Below are 19,270 nucleotides of genomic sequence, written 5' to 3' on the forward strand. Positions count from 1 at the left end.
GGCACCGCTGTCTGTACAGTATATAGGAAGTCCCGACACCGCTGTCTGTACAGTATATAGGAAGTCCCGGCGGCGCTGTCTGTACAGTATATAGGAAGTCCCGGCAGCGCTGTCTGTACAGTATATAGGAAGTCCTGGCAGTGCTGTCTGTACAGTATATAGGAAGTCCTGGCAGCGCTGTCTGTACAGTATATAGGAAGTCCCGGCACCGCTGTCTGTACAGTATATAGGAAGTCCTGGCAGCGCTGTCTGTACAGTATATAGGAAGTCCCGGCAGCGCTGTCTGTACAGTATATAGGAAGTCCCGGCAGTGCTGTCTGTACAGTATATAGGAAGTCCTGGCGGCGCTGTCTGTACAGTATATAGGAAGTCCCGGCAGCGCTGTCTGTACAGTATATAGGAAGTCCCGGCAGCGCTGTCTGTACAGTATATAGGAAGTCCCGGCAGCGCTGTCTGTACAGTATATAGGAAGTCCTGGCGGCGCTGTCTGTACAGTATATAGGAAGTCCTGGCACCGCTGTCTGTACAGTATATAGGAAGTCCCGGCACCGCTGTCTGTACAGTATATAGGAAGTCCTGGCAGCGCTGTCTGTACAGTATATAGGAAGTCCTGGCACCGCTGTCTGTACAGTATATAGGAAGTCCTGGCAGCGCTGTCTGTACAGTATATAGGAAGTCCTGGCAGCGCTGTCTGTACAGTATATAGGAAGTCCTGGCACCGCTGTCTGTACAGTATATAGGAAGTCCTGGCAGCGCTGTATGTACAGTATATAGGAAGTCCCGGCACCGCTGTCTGTACAGTATATAGGAAGTCCCGGCAGCGCTGTCTGTACAGTATATAGGAAGTCCTGGCGGTGCTGTCTGTACAGTATATAGGAAGTCCCGGCACCCCTGTCTGTACAGTATATAGGAAGTCCTGGCACCGCTGTATGTACAGTATATAGGAAGTCCTGGCAGCGCTGTCTGTACAGTATATAGGAAGTCCTGGCACCGCTGTCTGTACAGTATATAGGAAGTCCTGGCAGCGCTGTCTGTACAGTATATAGGAAGTCCTGGCAGCGCTGTCTGTACAGTATATAGGAAGTCCTGGCAGTGTCTGTACAGTATATAGGAAGTCCTGGCAGTGTCTGTACAGTATATAGGAAGTCCTGGCAGTGTCTGTACAGTATATAGGAAGTCCTGGCAGTGTCTGTACAGTATATAGGAAGTCCTGGCGGTTCTGTCTGTACAGTATATAGGAAGTCCTGGCGGTGCTGTCTGTACAGTATATAGGAAGTCCTGGCGGTGCTGTCTGTACAGTATATAGGAAGTCCCGGCAGTGCTGTCTGTACAGTATATAGGAAGTCCCGGCAGCGCTGTCTGTACAGTATATAGGAAGTCCCGGCAGCGCTGTCTGTACAGTATATAGGAAGTCCTGGCAGCGCTGTCTGTACAGTATATAGGAAGTCCTGGCAGTGCTGTCTGTACAGTATATAGGAAGTCCTGGCAGCGCTGTCTGTACAGTATATAGGAAGTCCTGGCAGCGCTGTCTGTACAGTATATAGGAAGTCCTGGCACCGCTGTCTGTACAGTATATAGGAAGTCCTGGCAGCGCTGTCTGTACAGTATATAGGAAGTCCCGGCAGCGCTGTCTGTACAGTATATAGGAAGTCCTGGCAGTGTCTGTACAGTATATAGGAAGTCCCGGCAGCGCTGTCTGTACAGTATATAGGAAGTCCCGGCAGCGCTGTCTGTACAGTATATAGGAAGTCCTGGCACCGCTGTCTGTACAGTATATAGGAAGTCCTGGCGGTGCTGTCTGTACAGTATATAGGAAGTCCCGGCACCCCTGTCTGTACAGTATATAGGAAGTCCTGACAGTGTCTGTACAGTATATAGGAAGTCCCGGCAGTGCTGTCTGTACAGTATATAGGAAGTCCTGGCAGTGTCTGTACAGTATATAGGAAGTCCTGGCAGTGCTGTCTGTACAGTATATAGGAAGTCCTGGCAGCGCTGTCTGTACAGTATATAGGAAGTCCCGGCAGCGCTGTCTGTACAGTATATAGGAAGTCCTGGCAGTGTCTGTACAGTATATAGGAAGTCCTGGCAGCGCTGTCTGTACAGTATATAGGAAGTCCTGGCAGTGTCTGTACAGTATATAGGAAGTCCTGGCAGCGCTGTCTGTACAGTATATAGGAAGTCCTGGCAGTGCTGTCTGTACAGTATATAGGAAGTCCCGACACCGCTGTCTGTACAGTATATAGGAAGTCCTGGCGGTGCTGTCTGTACAGTATATAGGAAGTCCTGGCAGTGTCTGTACAGTATATAGGAAGTCCTGGCAGCGCTGTCTGTACAGTATATAGGAAGTCCTGGCAGCGCTGTCTGTACAGTATATAGGAAGTCCTGGCACCGCTGTATGTACAGTATATAGGAAGTCCTGGCACCGCTGTCTGTACAGTATATAGGAAGTCCTGGCAGCGCTGTATGTACAGTATATAGGAAGTCCTGGCAGTGCTGTCTGTACAGTATATAGGAAGTCCTGGCAGCGCTGTATGTACAGTATATAGGAAGTCCTGGCGGTGCTGTCTGTACAGTATATAGGAAGTCCTGGCGGCGCTGTCTGTACAGTATATAGGAAGTCCTGGCGGCGCTGTATGTACAGTATATAGGAAGTCCTGGCAGCGCTGTCTGTACAGTATATAGGAAGTCCTGGCAGTGTCTGTACAGTATATAGGAAGTCCTGGCGGTGCTGTCTGTACAGTATATAGGAAGTCCTGGCAGCGCTGTCTGTACAGTATATAGGAAGTCCTGGCAGTGCTGTCTGTACAGTATATAGGAAGTCCCGACACCGCTGTCTGTACAGTATATAGGAAGTCCTGGCAGCGTCTGTACAGTATATAGGAAGTCCTGGCAGCGCTGTCTGTACAGTATATAGGAAGTCCTGGCAGCGCTGTCTGTACAGTATATAGGAAGTCCTGGCAGTGCTGTATGTACAGTATATAGGAAGTCCTGGCACCGCTGTCTGTACAGTATATAGGAAGTCCCGGCAGCGCTGTCTGTACAGTATATAGGAAGTCCCGACACCGCTGTCTGTACAGTATATAGGAAGTCCTGGCGGTGCTGTCTGTACAGTATATAGGAAGTCCCGGCAGTGTCTGTACAGTATATAGGAAGTCCCGGCAGCGCTGTCTGTACAGTATATAGGAAGTCCTGGCAGCGCTGTCTGTACAGTATATAGGAAGTCCTGGCAGCGCTGTCTGTACAGTATATAGGAAGTCCTGGCAGTGTCTGTACAGTATATAGGAAGTCCTGGCAGCGCTGTCTGTACAGTATATAGGAAGTCCCGGCAGCGCTGTCTGTACAGTGTATAGGAAGTCCTGGCAGTGTCTGTACAGTATATAGGAAGTCCTGGCAGCGCTGTCTGTACAGTATATAGGAAGTCCTGGCAGCGTCTGTACAATATATAGGAAGTCCTGGCAGCGCTGTCTGTACAGTATATAGGAAGTCCCGGCAGCGCTGTCTGTACAGTATATAGGAAGTCCCGGCAGCGCTGTCTGTACAGTATATAGGAAGTCCTGGCAGCGCTGTCTGTACAGTATATAGGAAGTCCTGGCAGCGTCTGTACAATATATAGGAAGTCCTGGCAGCGCTGTCTGTACAGTATATAGGAAGTCCCGGCAGCGCTGTCTGTACAGTATATAGGAAGTCCCGGCAGCGCTGTCTGTACAGTATATAGGAAGTCCTGGCAGCGCTGTCTGTACAGTATATAGGAAGTCCCGGCAGCGCTGTCTGTACAGTATATAGGAAGTCCCGGCAGCGCTGTCTGTACAGTATATAGGAAGTCCTGGCAGCGCTGTCTGTACAGTATATAGGAAGTCCCGGCAGCGCTGTCTGTACAGTATATAGGAAGTCCTGGCAGCGCTGTCTGTACAGTATATAGGAAGTCCCGGCGGCGCTGTCTGTACAGTATATAGGAAGTCCCGGCGGCGCTGTCTGTACAGTATATAGGAAGTCCTGGCAGCGCTGTCTGTACAGTATATAGGAAGTCCCGGCGGCGCTGTCTGTACAGTATATAGGAAGTCCCGGCGGCGCTGTCTGTACAGTATATAGGAAGTCCTGGCAGCGCTGTCTGTACAGTATATAGGAAGTCCCGGCGGCGCTGTCTGTACAGTATATAGGAAGTCCCGGCGGCGCTGTCTGTACAGTATATAGGAAGTCCTGGCAGCGCTGTCTGTACAGTATATAGGAAGTCCCGGCAGCGCTGTCTGTACAGTATATAGGAAGTCCTGGCAGCGCTGTCTGTACAGTATATAGGAAGTCCCGGCGGCGCTGTCTGTACAGTATATAGGAAGTCCCGGCGGCGCTGTCTGTACAGTATATAGGAAGTCCCGGCGGCGCTGTCTGTACAGTATATAGGAAGTCCCGGCGGCGCTGTCTGTACAGTATATAGGAAGTCCCGGCAGCGCTGTCTGAGCCGCTGGCCATTGATCACCTGCTCACATCTGCTTTGCAGGCAGGAGGCTGAATTCCCCTGTAACTGGGGCAAATCTACCAGTTACAGGAGATATCTGCAATTGAAAGTTATGTTCCGATGCCCCCAGGGATGTTATAAAGTGAAGCTGACACCAAATTTTTGCTCCATCAGGTGAGAGCAGCTTGATGTAGGGGTGGAAACCCTGATTCCAGCGATGTGTCACTTATGAGGCTGCTTGCTGCAGTTTTAACAGCAGATTATCACTAGAGGCGTTGTAAACCTGCTGACATGTATCTTCCATATTCATGAGCCTTGTATAACCCTGCCATCAACCACTGATTGATAGCTTTCTGCCTATGCACAGTGTATGCAGAATGCTGCCAGTCAGTGGTGTGGGCGGGGTTATGCAGACAGCTGCCAGTCAGTGGTGTGGGTGGGGTTATGAATACAGCAGTCAGTAGTGTGGGCGGGGTTTTAAAGACAGCGGCCTGTTAGTGATGTGGGTGGGGTTATAAAGACAGCGGCCTGTCAGTGGTGTGGGCGGGGTTATACAGAGCGGCCTGTCAGTGGTGTGGGCGGGGTTATACAGAGCGGCCAGTCAGTGGTGTGGGCGGGGTTATACAGACAGCTGCCAGTCAGTGGTGTGGGCGGGGTTATACAGAGCGGCCTGTCAGTGGTGTGGGCGGGGTTATACAGACAGCTGCCAGTCAGTGGTGTGGGCGGGGTTATACAGAGACAGCGGCCAGTCAGTGATGTGGGCGGGGTTATAAAGACAGCGACCTGTCAGTGGTGTGGGCGGGGTTATAAAGACAGCGACCTGTCAGTGGTGTGGGCGGGGTTATACAGAGCGGCCTGTCAGTGGTGTGGGCGGGGTTATACAGAGCGGCCTGTCAGTGGTGTGGGCGGGGTTATACCGACAGCTGCCAGTCAGTGGTGTGGGCGGGGTTATACAGAGACAGCGGCCAGTCAGTGATGTGGGTGGGGTTATAAAGACAGCGGCCTGTCAGTGGTGTGGGCGGGGTTATACAGAGACAGCGGCCAGTCAGTGATGTGGGCGGGGTTATGTAGAGCTCAGTATATGAGTCTTGATCTCATTGTAGCTCCTCCCTCTTCCTGCAGAGTCTCTGGCGGCAGTTTCCAATGTTAGTATGTGACCTCAGATGCCGTGAAGGGGGCTGGCCGGCATTATATTAGCTGACCAAGGCCCCTTCTGTGATGGTGGGAGTGCGATGGCTTATTTTTCCCGTGCTGTGGACGACAGATAGTGCTGGATCCTGCAGCGTCGGTGATTGCTGTAACTTTACTAATAATTTTTTCTGTTTGTCGCCTTCTAGATCCTGAGGATCCTGAACGTGAAGATGACGTTAAGAAGCTGGGAAACGACGGAGCAGGTGAGTGTGTGATGGACGGGAGCATGGTCTCAGCATATGTCATAAGCAGATGCCCCCGTAACCATATGCGAGGAAATCCAGAAACCCCAGACCCCTGAATACAGACCCCCTAAGACTATGTGACCCCCAACCCATCACCAGCACGGCCCGTTAATGGATCCAGCCTGTCCGTCCTCCATCACATCCCTGACCAGACCTGTAAGACTGTGTGACCCCGGCCCATCACCACTCACTGCCATAGTGACCGACACGGCCCGTGCATGGATCCAGCCTGTCCGACCTCCATCACATCCCTGACCAGACCTGTAAGACCCTGACCCCAGCCCATCACCACTCACTGCCATAGTGACCGGCACGTGCATGGATCCAGCCTGTCCGTCCTCCATCACATCCCTGACCAGACCTGTGTGACCCTGACCCCAGCCCATCACCACTCTCACTGCCATATTGACCGGCACGGCCCGTGCATGGATCCAGCCTGTCCGTCCTCCATCACATCCCTGACCAGACCTGTAAGACCCTGACCCCAGCCCATCACCACTCACTGCCATAGTGACCGGCACGGCCCGTGCATGGATCCAGCCTGTCCGACCTCCATCACATCCCTGACCTGACCTGTAAGACCCTGACCCCGGCCCATCACCACTCACTGCCATAGTGACCGGCACGGCCCGTGCATGGATCCAGCCTGTCCGTCCTCCATCACATCCCTGACCAGACCTGTGACCCCGACCCATCACCACTCACTGCCATAGTGACCGGCACGGCCCGTGCATGGATCCAGCCTGTCCGTCCTCCATCACATCCCTGACCAGACCTGTAAGACCCTGACCCCGGCCCATCACCACTCACTGCCATAGTGACCGGCACGGCCCGTGCATGGATCCAGCCTGTCCGACCTCCATCACATCCCTGACCAGACCTGTAAGACCCTGACCCCAGCCCATCACCACTCACTGCCATAGTGACCGGCACGGCCCGTGCATGGATCCAGCCTGTCCGTCCTCCATCACATCCCTGACCAGACCTGTAAGACCGTGTGACCCCGACCCATCACCACTCTCACTGCCATAGTGACCGGCACGGCCCGTGCATGGATCCAGCCTGTCCGTCCTCCATCACATCCCTGACCAGACCTGTAAGACTGTGTGACCCCGGCCCATCACCACTCACTGCCATAGTGACCGACACGGCCCGTGCATGGATCCAGCCTGTCCGTCCTCCATCACATCCCTGACCAGACCTGTAAGACCCTGACCCCAGCCCATCACCACTCACTGCCATAGTGATCGGCACGGCCCGTGCATGGATCCAGCCTGTCCGTCCTCCATCACATCCCTGACCAGACCTGTAAGACTGTGTGACCCCGGCCCATCACCACTCACTGCCATAGTGACCGGCACGGCCCGTGCATGGATCCAGCCTGTCCGTCCTCCATCACATCCCTGACCAGACCTGTAAGACCCTGACCCCAGCCCATCACCACTCACTGCCATAGTGACCGGCACGGCCCGTGCATGGATCCAGCCTGTCCGACCTCCATCACATCCCTGACCAGACCTGTAAGACCCTGACCCCAGCCCATCACCACTCTCACTGCCATAGTGACCGGCACGGCCCGTGCATGGATCCAGCCTGTCCGTCCTCCATCACATCCCTGACCAGACCTGTAAGACCGTGTGACCCCGACCCATCACCACTCACTGCCATAGTGACCGGCACGGCCCGTGCATGGATCCAGCCTGTCCGACCTCCATCACATCCCTGACCAGACCTGTAACATAGTAACATAGTAACATAGTTAGTAAGGCCGAAAAAAGACATTTGTCCATCCAGTTCAGCCTATATTCCATCATAATAAATCCCCAGATCTACGTCCTTCTACAGAACCTAATAATTCTATGATACAATATTGTTCTGCTCCAGGAAGACATCCAGGCCTCTCTTGAACCCCTCGACTGAGTTCGCCATCACCACCTCCTCAGGCAAGCAATTCCAGATTCTCACTGCCCTAACAGTAAAGAATCCTCTTCTATGTTGGTGGAAAAACCTTCTCTCCTCCAGACGCAAAGAATGCCCCCTTGTGCCCGTCACCTTCCTTGGTATAAACAGATCCTCAGCGAGATATTTGTATTGTCCCCTTATATACTTATACATGGTTATTAGATCGCCCCTCAGTCGTCTTTTTTCTAGACTAAATAATCCTAATTTCGCTAATCTATCTGGGTATTGTAGATCTCCCATCCCCTTTATTAATTTTGTTGCCCTCCTTTGTACTCTCTCTAGTTCCATTATATCATTCCTGAGCACCGGTGCCCAAAACTGGACACAGTACTCCATGTGCGGTCTAACTAGGGATTTGTACAGAGGCAGTATAATGCTCTCATCATGTGTATCCAGACCTCTTTTAATGCACCCCATGATCCTGTTTGCCTTGGCAGCTGCTGCCTGGCACTGGCTGCTCCAGGTTAGTTTATCATTAACTAGGATCCCCAAGTCCTTCTCCCTGTCAGATTTACCCAGTGGTTTCCCATTCAGTGTGTAATGGTGATATTGATTCCTTCTTCCCATGTGTATAACCTTACATTTATCATTGTTAAACCTCATCTGCCACCTTTCAGCCCAAGTTTCCAACTTATCCAGATCCATCTGTAGCAGAATACTATCTTCTCTTGTATTAACTGCTTTACATAGTTTTGTATCATCTGCAAATATCGATATTTTACTGTGTAAACCTTCTACCAGATCATTAATGAATATGTTGAAGAGAACAGGTCCCAATACTGACCCCTGCGGTACCCCACTGGTCACAGCGACCCAGTTAGAGACTATACCATTTATAACCACCCTCTGCTTTCTATCACTAAGCCAGTTACTAACCCATTTACACACATTTTCCCCCAGTCCAAGCATTCTCATTTTGTGTACCAACCTCTTGTGCGGCACGGTATCAAACGCTTTGGAAAAATCGAGATATACCACGTCCAATGACTCACCGTGGTCCAGCCTATAGCTTACCTCTTCATAAAAACTGATTAGATGGGTTTGACAGGAGCGATTTCTCATAAACCCATGCTGATATGGAGTTAAACAGTTATTCTCATTGAGATAATCCAGAATAACATCCCTCAGAAACCCTTCAAATATTTTACCAACAATAGAGGTTAGACTTACTGGCCTATAATTTCCAGGTTCACTTTTAGAGCCCTTTTTGAATATTGGCACCACATTTGCTATGCGCCAGTCCTGCGGAACAGACCCTGTCGCTATAGAGTCACTAAAAATAAGAAATAATGGTTTATCTATTACATTACTTAGTTCTCTTAGTACTCGTGGGTGTATGCCATCCGGACCCGGAGATTTATCTATTTTAATCTTATTTAGCCGGTTTCGCACCTCTTCTTGGGTTAGATTGGTGACCCTTAATATAGGGTTTTCATTGTTTCTTGGGATTTCACCTAGCATTTCATTTTCCACCGTGAATACCGTGGAGAAGAAGGTGTTTAATATGTTAGCTTTTTCCTCGTCATCTACAACCATTCTTTCCTCACTATTTTTTAAGGGGCCTACATTTTCAGTTTTTATTCTTTTACTATTGATATAGTTGAAGAACAGTTTGGGATTAGTTTTACTCTCCTTAGCAATGTGCTTCTCTGTTTCCTTTTTGGCAGCTTTAATTAGTTTTTTAGATAAAGTATTTTTCTCCCTATAGTTTTTTAGAGCTTCAATGGTGCCATCCTGCTTTAGTAGTGCAAATGCTTTCTTTTTACTGTTAATTGCCTGTCTTACTTCTTTGTTTAGCCACATTGGGTTTTTCCTATTTCTAGTCCTTTTATTCCCACAAGGTATAAACCGCTTACACTGCCTATTTAGGATGTTCTTAAACATTTCCCATTTATTATCTGTATTCTTATTTCTGAGGATATTGTCCCAGTCTACCAGATTAAGGGCATCTCTAAGCTGGTCAAACTTTGCCTTCCTAAAGTTCAGTGTTTTTGTGACTCCCTGACAAGTCCCCCTAGTGAAAGACAGGTGAAACTGTACAATATTGTGGTCGCTATTTCCTAAATGCCCAACCACCTGCAGATTTGTTATTCTGTCAGGTCTATTAGATAGTATTAGGTCTAAAAGTGCTGCTCCTCTGGTTGGATTCTGCACCAATTGTGAAAGATAATTTTTCTTGGTTATTAGCAGAAACCTGTTGCCTTTATGGGTTTCACAGGTTTCTGTTTCCCAGTTAATATCCGGGTAGTTAAAGTCCCCCATAACCAGGACCTCATTATGGGTTGCAGCTTCATTTATCTGCTTTAGAAGTAGACTTTCCATGCTTTCTGTTATATTTGGGGGTTTGTAACAGACCCCAATGAGAATTTTGTTACCATTTTTCCCTCCATGAATTTCGACCCATATGGACTCGACATCCTCATTCCCTTCGCTAATATCCTCCCTTAAAGTGGACTTTAGACAAGACTTTACATAGAGACAAACCCCTCCTCCTCTCCGAATTTTACGATCCTTTCTAAACAGACTGTAACCCTGTAAGTTAACTGCCCAGTCATAGCTTTCATCTAACCATGTCTCGGTTATTCCCACTATGTCAAAGTTACCTGTAGATATTTCTGCTTCTAGTTCTTCCATCTTGTTTGTCAGGCTTCTGGCGTTTGCGAGCATGCAGTTTAGAGGATTTTGTTTTGTTCCAATCTCCTGTAAGACCGTGTGACCCCGACCCATCACCACTCTCACTGCCATAGTGACCGGCCCGTGCATGGATCCAGCCTGTCCGTCCTCCATCACATCCCTGACCAGACCTGTGTGACCCTGACCCCAGCCCATCACCACTCTCACTGCCATAGTGACCGGCACGGCCCGTGCATGGATCCAGCCTGTCCGTCCTCCATCACATCCCTGACCAGACCTGTAAGACCGTGTGACCCCGACCCATCACCACTCACTGCCATAGTGACCGGCACGGCCCGTGCATGGATCCAGCCTGTCCGTCCTCCATCACATCCCTGACCAGACCTGTAAGACTGTGTGACCCCGACCCATCACCACTCACTGCCATAGTGACCGGCACGGCCCGTGCATGGATCCAGCCTGTCCGACCTCCATCACATCCCTGACCAGACCTGTAAGACTGTGTGACCCCGGCCCATCACCACTCACTGCCATAGTGACCGGCACGTGCATGGATCCAGCCTGTCCGTCCTCCATCACATCCCTGACCAGACCTGTAAGACTGTGTGACCCCAGCCCATCACCACTCACTGCCATAGTGACCGGCACGGCCCGTGCATGGATCCAGCCTGTCCGTCCTCCATCACATCCCTGACCTGACCTGTAAGACCCTGACCCATCACCACTCTCACTGCCATAGTGACCGGCACGGCCCGTGCATGGATCCAGCCTGTCCGTCCTCCATCACATCCCTGACCAGACCTGTAAGACCGTGTGACCCCGGCTCATCACCACTCACTGCCATAGTGACCGGCACGGCCCGTGCATGGATCCAGCCTGTCCGACCTCCATCACATCCCTGACCAGACCTGTAAGACCCTGACCCCAACCCATCACCACTCACTGCCATAGTGACCGGCACGGCCCGTGCATGGATCCAGCCTGTCCGTCCTCCATCACATCCCTGACCAGACCTGTAAGACCCTGACCCCGACCCATCACCACTCACTGCCATAGTGACCGGCACGGCCCGTGCATGGATCCAGCCTGTCCGTCCTCCATCACATCTCTGACCAGACCTGTGTGACCCTGATCCCAGCCCATCACCACTCACTGCCATAGTGACCGGCACGGCCCGTGCATGGATCCAGCCTGTCCGTCCTCCATCACATCTCTGACCAGACCTGTGTGACCCTGACCCCGGCCCATCACCACTCACTGCCATAGTGACCGGCACGTGCATGGATCCAGCCTGTCCGACCTCCATCACATCTCTGACCAGACCTGTGTGACCCTGATCCCAGCCCATCACCACTCACTGCCATAGTGACCGGCACGGCCCGTGCATGGATCCAGCCTGTCCGTCCTCCATCACATCTCTGACCAGACCTGTGTGACCCTGACCCCGGCCATCACCACTCTCACTGCCATAGTGACCGGCACGGCCCGTGCATGGATCCAGCCTGTCCGTCCTCCATCACATCCCTGACCAGACCTGTGTGACCCTGACCCCAGCCCATCACCACTCACTGCCATAGTGATCGGCACGGCCCGTGCATGGATCCAGCCTATCCGTCCTCCATCATAGCCAAGACGGCTAGAAATGGCCAACGTGAAAGGGGGGAAATCTTAGAGTGGGGAACCGGAGTGAGAAAAATGTGACGTGCGTCATAAAAGTGCTGAGCTCAGCCGGAGCCCGGGGTGGTCTGCAGCTGCCCTCGAAGGCTCCGGAGGTGCGACTCTGTGCTCCCCTCTGTGTCTCTGGTCGCTGTATGGCCGGACCCTGACTCTCTGGAGGAGCCGCTGTCGGGGGTGTAACGCTCATGGTCCTGGTGTCCCGGGGGGCTTCGCACAGCAGGACGGTGTCAGGCCGGGACGGTCTCCATATTGGATCTCTCATATCCAGTTGATCTTCTGCAGATTTCTATAAAGTGATTCCTGGATCCCGATCCTCCCTGAGACAGCAGAAAATCCTCCGTGCTATAAATCTGTCCTCCGGGATAAACGCACAACTTGTTAAACCATTTCACGCCCCCTGATGTAAGCGTCCGTCCCAGGCAGGGTCGGGGAGCTCACGGCGTGCTCTGCAGCGGTGTCCTACGCCTGACCGCTGCCGTTGAGTGCCATTTATTAGTGTGATTACTAATGAGCCCATGCACCGGCTCCCACCCCCACCATAATGGGAGCACGGGGTTCCCATGGCAGCCAGACCACCTCATCCCTGTCATCTTGGTCCTCCTGTGTAATGGTCACGGGTCCGCACCCATAGCAGAGCGTCAGCCACACGGTATACTGCAGCACCATCGTATCACCGTATACAGAGCGCAGGGTCCCGTCCTCTGGGGGGAAAAATAAAGGAAAAAAGTTTATAAGGCGCTGAAATAATATGGAAACCACAGATGGTGATAAGAATTATAGCGAAAAGCGTCCAGTGCATCGGATGCCCCCAAGATGGGGGAACAAGAGCCCTCGCCACGCCGCATCCACCCAAAAGGTAAAAGCTACGGATCTTAGAAAACACAAAAGTTCTGAATTTTGGTCTCGCTGTATTCACCCTGTCCTGGGGAATCTGCTGGGGCGTCATTGTTACCCCACAAGGGTTGTGAAGAAAAACCCTGAAAAATAGGGAAATTGCTGATTTTGCACTGCACTTGGAATTTTTTTCCATGTTGTTCAGTTCGAATGGAGACCAGAACGACGAATGGTCCAACAAAAAGCAGCGTCACACGGCGATGTGGGCGGGAAAGTGAAAACGTTATGGCGCTTGGAACAAGAAAAAACAAGATATTTACAGTCATGGCGAAAGTGTTGGCACACCTGAAAATGTTCCAGAAAATGACGTATTTCTCCCAGAAAATTATTACAATGTTTTGTTATACACATGTTTATTATTATTTATTATTATTATAGCGCCATTTATTCCATGGCGCTTTACATGTGAGGAGGGGTGTACATAATAAAAACAAGTACAATAATCTTAAACAATACAAGTCAAAACTGGTACAGGAGGAGAGAGGACCCTGCCCGCGAGGGCTCACAATCTACAAGGGATGGGTGAGGATACAGGAGGAGAGAGGACCCTGCCCGCGAGGGCTCACAATCTACAAGGGATGGGTGAGGATACAGGAGGAGAGAGGACCCTGCCCGCGAGGGCTCATAATCTACAAGGGATGGGTGAGGATACAGGAGGAGAGAGGACCCTGCCCGCGAGGGCTCACAATCTACAAGGGATGGGTGAGGATACAGGAGGAGAGAGGACGCTGCCCGCGAGGGCTCACAATCTACAAGGGATGGGTGAGGATACAGGAGGAGAGAGGACCCTGCCCGCGAGGGCTCACAATCTACAAGGGATGGGTGAGGATACAGTAGGAGAGAGGACCCTGCCCGCGAGGGCTCACAATCTACAAGGGATGGGTGAGGATACAGGAGAGAGGACCCTGCCCGCGAGGGCTCACAATCTACAAGGGATGGGTGATGACACAGGAGGGGAGAGGATCCTGCCCGCGAGGGCTCACAATCTACAAGGGATGGGTGAGGATACAGGAGGAGAGGACGCTGCCCGCGAGGGCTCACAATCTACAAGGGATGGGTGAGGATACAGGAGAGAGGACCCTGCCCGCGAGGGCTCACAATCTACAAGGGATGGGTGATGACACAGGAGGAGAGAGGAGCCTGCCCGCGAGGGCTCACAATCTACAAGGGATGGGTGAGGATACAGGAGGAGAGAGGACCCTGCCCGCGAGGGCTCACAATCTACAAGGGATGGGTGAGGATACAGGAGGAGAGAGGACCCTGCCCGCGAGGGCTCACAATCTACAAGGGATGGGTGAGGATACAGGAGAGAGGACCCTGCCCGCGAGGGCTCATAATCTACAAGGGATGGGTGAGGATACAGGAGAGAGGACCCTGCCCGCGAGGGCTCACAATCTACAAGGGATGGGTGAGGATACAGGAGGAGAGAGGACCCTGCCCGCGAGGGCTCACAATCTACAAGGGATGGGTGAGGATACAGGAGGAGAGAGGACCCTGCCTGCGAGGGCTCACAATCTACAAGGGATGGGTGAGGATACAGGAGGAGAGAGGACCCTGCCCGCGAGGGCTCACAGTCTACAGGAGATGGGTGAGGATACAGGAGGAGAGAGGACCCTGCCCGCGAGGGCTCACAATCTACAAGGGATGGGTGAGGATACAGGAGGAGAGAGGACCCTGCCCGCGAGGGCTCACAATCTACAAGGGATGGGTGAGGTTACAGGAGGATAGAGGACCCTGCCCGCGAGGACTCACAATCTACAAGGGATGGGTGAGGATACAGGAGGAGAGAGGACCCTGCCCGCGAGGGCTCACAATCTACAAGGGATGGGTGAGAATACAGGAGGAGAGAGGACCCTGCCCGCGAGGGCTCACAATCTACAAGGGATGGGTGAGAATACAGGAGGAGAGAGGACCCTGCCCGCGAGGGCTCACAATCTACAAGGGATGGGTGAGGATACAGGAGGAGAGAGGACCCTGCCCGCGAGGGCTCACAATCTACAAGGGATGGGTGAGGATACAGGAGGAGTGAGGACCCTGCCCGCGAGGGCTCACAATCTACAAGGGATGGGTGAGGATACAGGAGGAGAGAGGACCCTGCCAGCGAGGGCTCACAATGTACAAGGGATGGGTGAGAATACAGTAGGTGAGGGTAGAGATGGTCGTGCAGCGGTTTGGTCGATTGGTGGTTACTGCAGGTTGTAGGCTTGTCGGAAGAGGTGGGTCTTCAGGTCCTTTTTGAAGGTTTCGATGGTAGGCGAGAGTCTGATGTGTTGGGGTAGAGGGTTCCAGAGTAGGGGGGATGCACGAGAGAAGTCTTGTATGCGATTGTGGGAAGAAAAAAAAAAACCTATTGCCTATTTTAAAAAAAATAAATAAATAAAAACAAATAAATAAAAACAATCAGGTTCCTCGCATCATGTTCTCATTCACTTTATGCAGTATTAGCCCTCTGTGTCTGTACTGCTACATACTTAGGCAGGTAACTGGTTCATGCAGCTTTACATGAACACCTGAGCCTTACACTATGGCCGGTCCGAATAACTAAAGCAATTGTTACCATCCACCTCTCGTGTCTCCCCTTTTCCCCATAGTTTGTAAGCTTGCGAGCAGGGCCCTCACTCCTCCTGGTATCTGTTTTGAACTGTGATTTCTGTTATGCTGTAACGTCTATTGTCGGTACAAGTCCCCTCTATAATTTGTAAAGCGCTGCGGAATATGTTGGCGCTATATAAATAAAAATTATTATTATTATTATTATAGAGGAGATAAGAGGGGAGTAGAGAAGGAGATCTTGTGAGGATCGGAGGTTGCGGGTAGGTAAGTACCGGGAGACGAGGTCACAGATGTATGGAGGAGACAGGTTGTGGATGGCTTTGTATGTTATGGTTAGGGTTTTGTACTGGAGTCTCTGGGTGATGGGGAGCCAGTGAAGGGATTGACAGAGGGGAGAGGCCGGGGAATAGCGGGGGGACAGGTGGATTAGTCGGGCAGCAGAGTTTAGAATAGATTGGAGGGGTGCGAGAGTGTTAGAGGTGAGGCCACGGAGCAGGAGGTTACAGGTTTTTGCAGATTCTTGTTTGGAAAGGGCTTGTATATGTGATGGGAAAGAGAGATCAGTGTCAAGGATTACCCCGACGCAGCGAGCTTGTGGGACTGGGGAGAGTGGGCAGCCATTTACACGTTTATTTCCTTTGTGTGTATTGGAATAACACATAAAAACAGACATCATTTCACACACAACCCCAAAATTTGCCGGGCAAAATTGGTGGCACCTTTCCAAAATTGTGGGTAAGCAACTTTGTTTCCCGCATGTGATGCTCGTTCACACTCACCTGTGCCAAGTAACAGGTGTGGTCAATATGGAAATCACATCTGAAACCAGAAGAAAAGAGATATTCACTCCGTATCCACACTAAGAATGCAAAAAAAAAAAAGAGAAGAGACCTGTCTGAGGACTTGAGAACCAAAATTTTTAAAAAATATCAACAATCTGACGGTTTCAAGTCTTCCATCTCCTTCTTGATGTTCCTTTGTCCATGGTGCCCAACATAATCAAGAAGATTACAACCCATAGCACTGTAGCTAAACTCCCTGGATGTAGACGGCATAGAAAAATTGATGAAAGGTTGCAACACAAGATAGTCATGATGATGGATAAGCTCCAATCAAGCTTTGAAGAAATTCAAGTTGTCCTGCAGGCTCAGGAGGCATCAGTGTCAGTGCGAACTGTCCGTCCACATGTGAATGAAATGTAACGCTATGGCAGCAGACCCAGGAGGTTCCATCTTCTGACACAACCATAAAAAAGCTAAAAAAGAACACCGTACCTACAGTCAAATATGATGGAGGTTCACAGATTTTTTGGGTTGTTTTGCTGTGTCTGGCACTGGGTGCCTTGACTTCGTGCAAAGATTACCAGAGGATTTTGGGTGGTGATGTAGTACCCAGTGTCAGAAAGCTGGGATTTTGTCCTGGGTAATGGTCTTCCAGCAGGACAGTGACCCCAAATATACTAGAGGAAGCCCCCAGAAATGGATGGAAACAAAGTGCCAGAGTTCTGCAGTGTCCGCAATGAGTCCGGATCTAAATCTCATTGATCCCCTGTGGAGAGATCTTACAGACGCTGCTGGGAGAAGGTGAAATATGAGACCGGGAGCAGATTGTAAGAAGAGTCTAAGATCCCGACTGAGAGGAGGAAGAAGCTGTGATGCTTATAGGAGGCGATATGATTCAAGTTATTTATTCCAAAGGGTGCAACCAAATATTAACCCCTTAATCCCATATGACGTACTATTCCGTCAAGGTGACCTGGGACTTAATTCCCAGGGACGGGATAGTACGTCATAGCGATCGGCTGCGCTCTCGGGGTGGGGGTGGAAGGGGCGTGGCCGGGTGTCAGCTGACTATCGCAGCTGACATGCGGCACTATGTACCAGGTGGCTTACCAGTGCCTGCTCAGAGCAAGCGCTGGTACAGTTGTGGCCAAAAGTATTGACACCCCTGCAATTCTGTCAGATAATACTCAGTTTCTTCCTGAAAATGATTGCAAACACAAATTCTTTGTTATTATTATCTTCATTTAATTTGTCTTAAATGAAAAAACACAAAAAGAATTGTCCTAAAGCCAAATTGGATATAATTCCACACCAAACATAAAAAAGGGGGTGGACAAAAGTAGTAGCACCATTCGAAAAATCATGTGATCACGGCTCTGCGTTATAAACTGTAGTGAAATACTTGGGGGTTCAAAGCTCTCACCACACATCTAGATAAGACCTTAGGGGGTCTACTTTCCAAAATGGGGTCACTTGTGGGGGTTTTCAATGTTTAGGCACATCAGTGGCTCTCCAAACGCAACATGGCGTCCCGTTTCGGTTTCAGCCAATTTTGCATTGAAAAGTCAAATGGCGCTCCTTCACTTCCGAGCTCTGCCATGCACCCAAACAGTGGTTTACCCCCACATACGGGGTATCCGGGTACTCAGGACAAATTGCACAACAACGTTTGGGGTACAATTTCTTCTGGTACCCTTGGGAAAATAAAAAAATTGGGGGCGAAAAGTTCATTTTTGAGAATATTATTTTTTATTTTTACGGCTCTACGTAAACATTCCAAAAAATTACGTAGCAGTTTTCCATCACGTTTACAGTACCACGTAAAACTCTGGAAAACCAAATCCGCTGTGCCCATGGTGCGGAAAATACAGCGCGGAAACGCTGCGTTGTATTTTCCGCAGCATGTCAATTCTTTGTACGGATTCCGCAGCGTTTTACACCTGCTCCATAATAGGAATCCGCAGGTGAAATCCACACAAAAAACACTGGAAATCCGCAGGTAAAGCGCAGTGCGTTTTACCTGCAGAGTTTTCAAAGACGGTGCGGAAAAATCCGCACACAAATCCGCAACGTGGGCACATAGCCTTAGGGTTAGGGTTGGAATTAGGGTTGTGGTTAGGGTTAGGGGTGTGTTGGGGTTAGGGTTGGACTTAGAATTGAGGGGTTTCCTCTGTTTAGGCACATCAGGGGGTCTCGAAACGCGACATGGCGCCACCATTGATTCCAGCCAATCGTTGAAAAAGTCAAATGCTGCTCTTTCCCTTCTGAGCCCCGACGTGTGCCCAAACAGTGGTTTACCCCCACACATGGGGTATCAGCGTACTCAGGAGAAACTGAACAACAACATTTGGGGTCCACTTTCTCCTGTTACCCTTGGGAAAATAAAAATTCTGGGCTAAAAAATTATTTTTGAGGAAAGAAACTTATTTATTATTTTCACGGCTCTGCTTTATAAACTTCTGTGAAGCACTTGGGGGTTCAAAGTGCTCACCACACATCTAGATAAGTTCTTTTGGGGGTCTAGTTTCCAAAATGGGGTCACTTGTGGGGGGTTTCTACTGTTAAGCCACATCAGCGGCTCTGCAAACGCAACGTGACGCCCACAGAGCATTCCATCAAAGTCTGCATTTCAAAACGTCACTACTTCAATTCCAAGCCCCGGCATGTGCCTAAACAGTGGTTTACCCCCACATATGGGGTATCAGCGTACTCAGGAGAAACTGGACAACAACTCTTGGGGTCAAATTTCTCCTGTTACCCTTGGGAAAATAAAAAATTGCGGGCTAAAAAATAATTTTTGAGAAAAGAAAAATGTATTTTTTATTTTCATGGCTCTGCGTTATAAACTTCTGTGAAGCACCTGAGGGTTTAAAAAGTGCTCA

At 50.5% G+C, this 19,270-nt stretch overlaps 1 protein-coding gene across 6 annotated transcripts in view; it reads left to right on the forward strand.

Annotated features, from left to right (window-relative positions):
- LOC138672452 (uncharacterized) overlaps positions 1 to 19,270 on the forward strand; it is a 91,035-nt gene that overhangs the window by 41,450 nt on the left and 30,315 nt on the right. For all 6 annotated transcript variants that reach the window (XM_069760425.1, XM_069760426.1, XM_069760428.1 and 3 more), the window contains exon 6: positions 5,788 to 5,844. In XM_069760425.1, coding sequence (XP_069616526.1) covers positions 5,788 to 5,844 — 57 coding nt within the window. The remainder of the gene's footprint in view (positions 1 to 5,787; positions 5,845 to 19,270) is intronic.

The sequence above is a fragment of the Ranitomeya imitator genome, chromosome 3 (genome assembly GCF_032444005.1).
Source record: "Ranitomeya imitator isolate aRanImi1 chromosome 3, aRanImi1.pri, whole genome shotgun sequence".
NCBI lineage: Eukaryota > Metazoa > Chordata > Amphibia > Anura > Dendrobatidae > Ranitomeya > Ranitomeya imitator.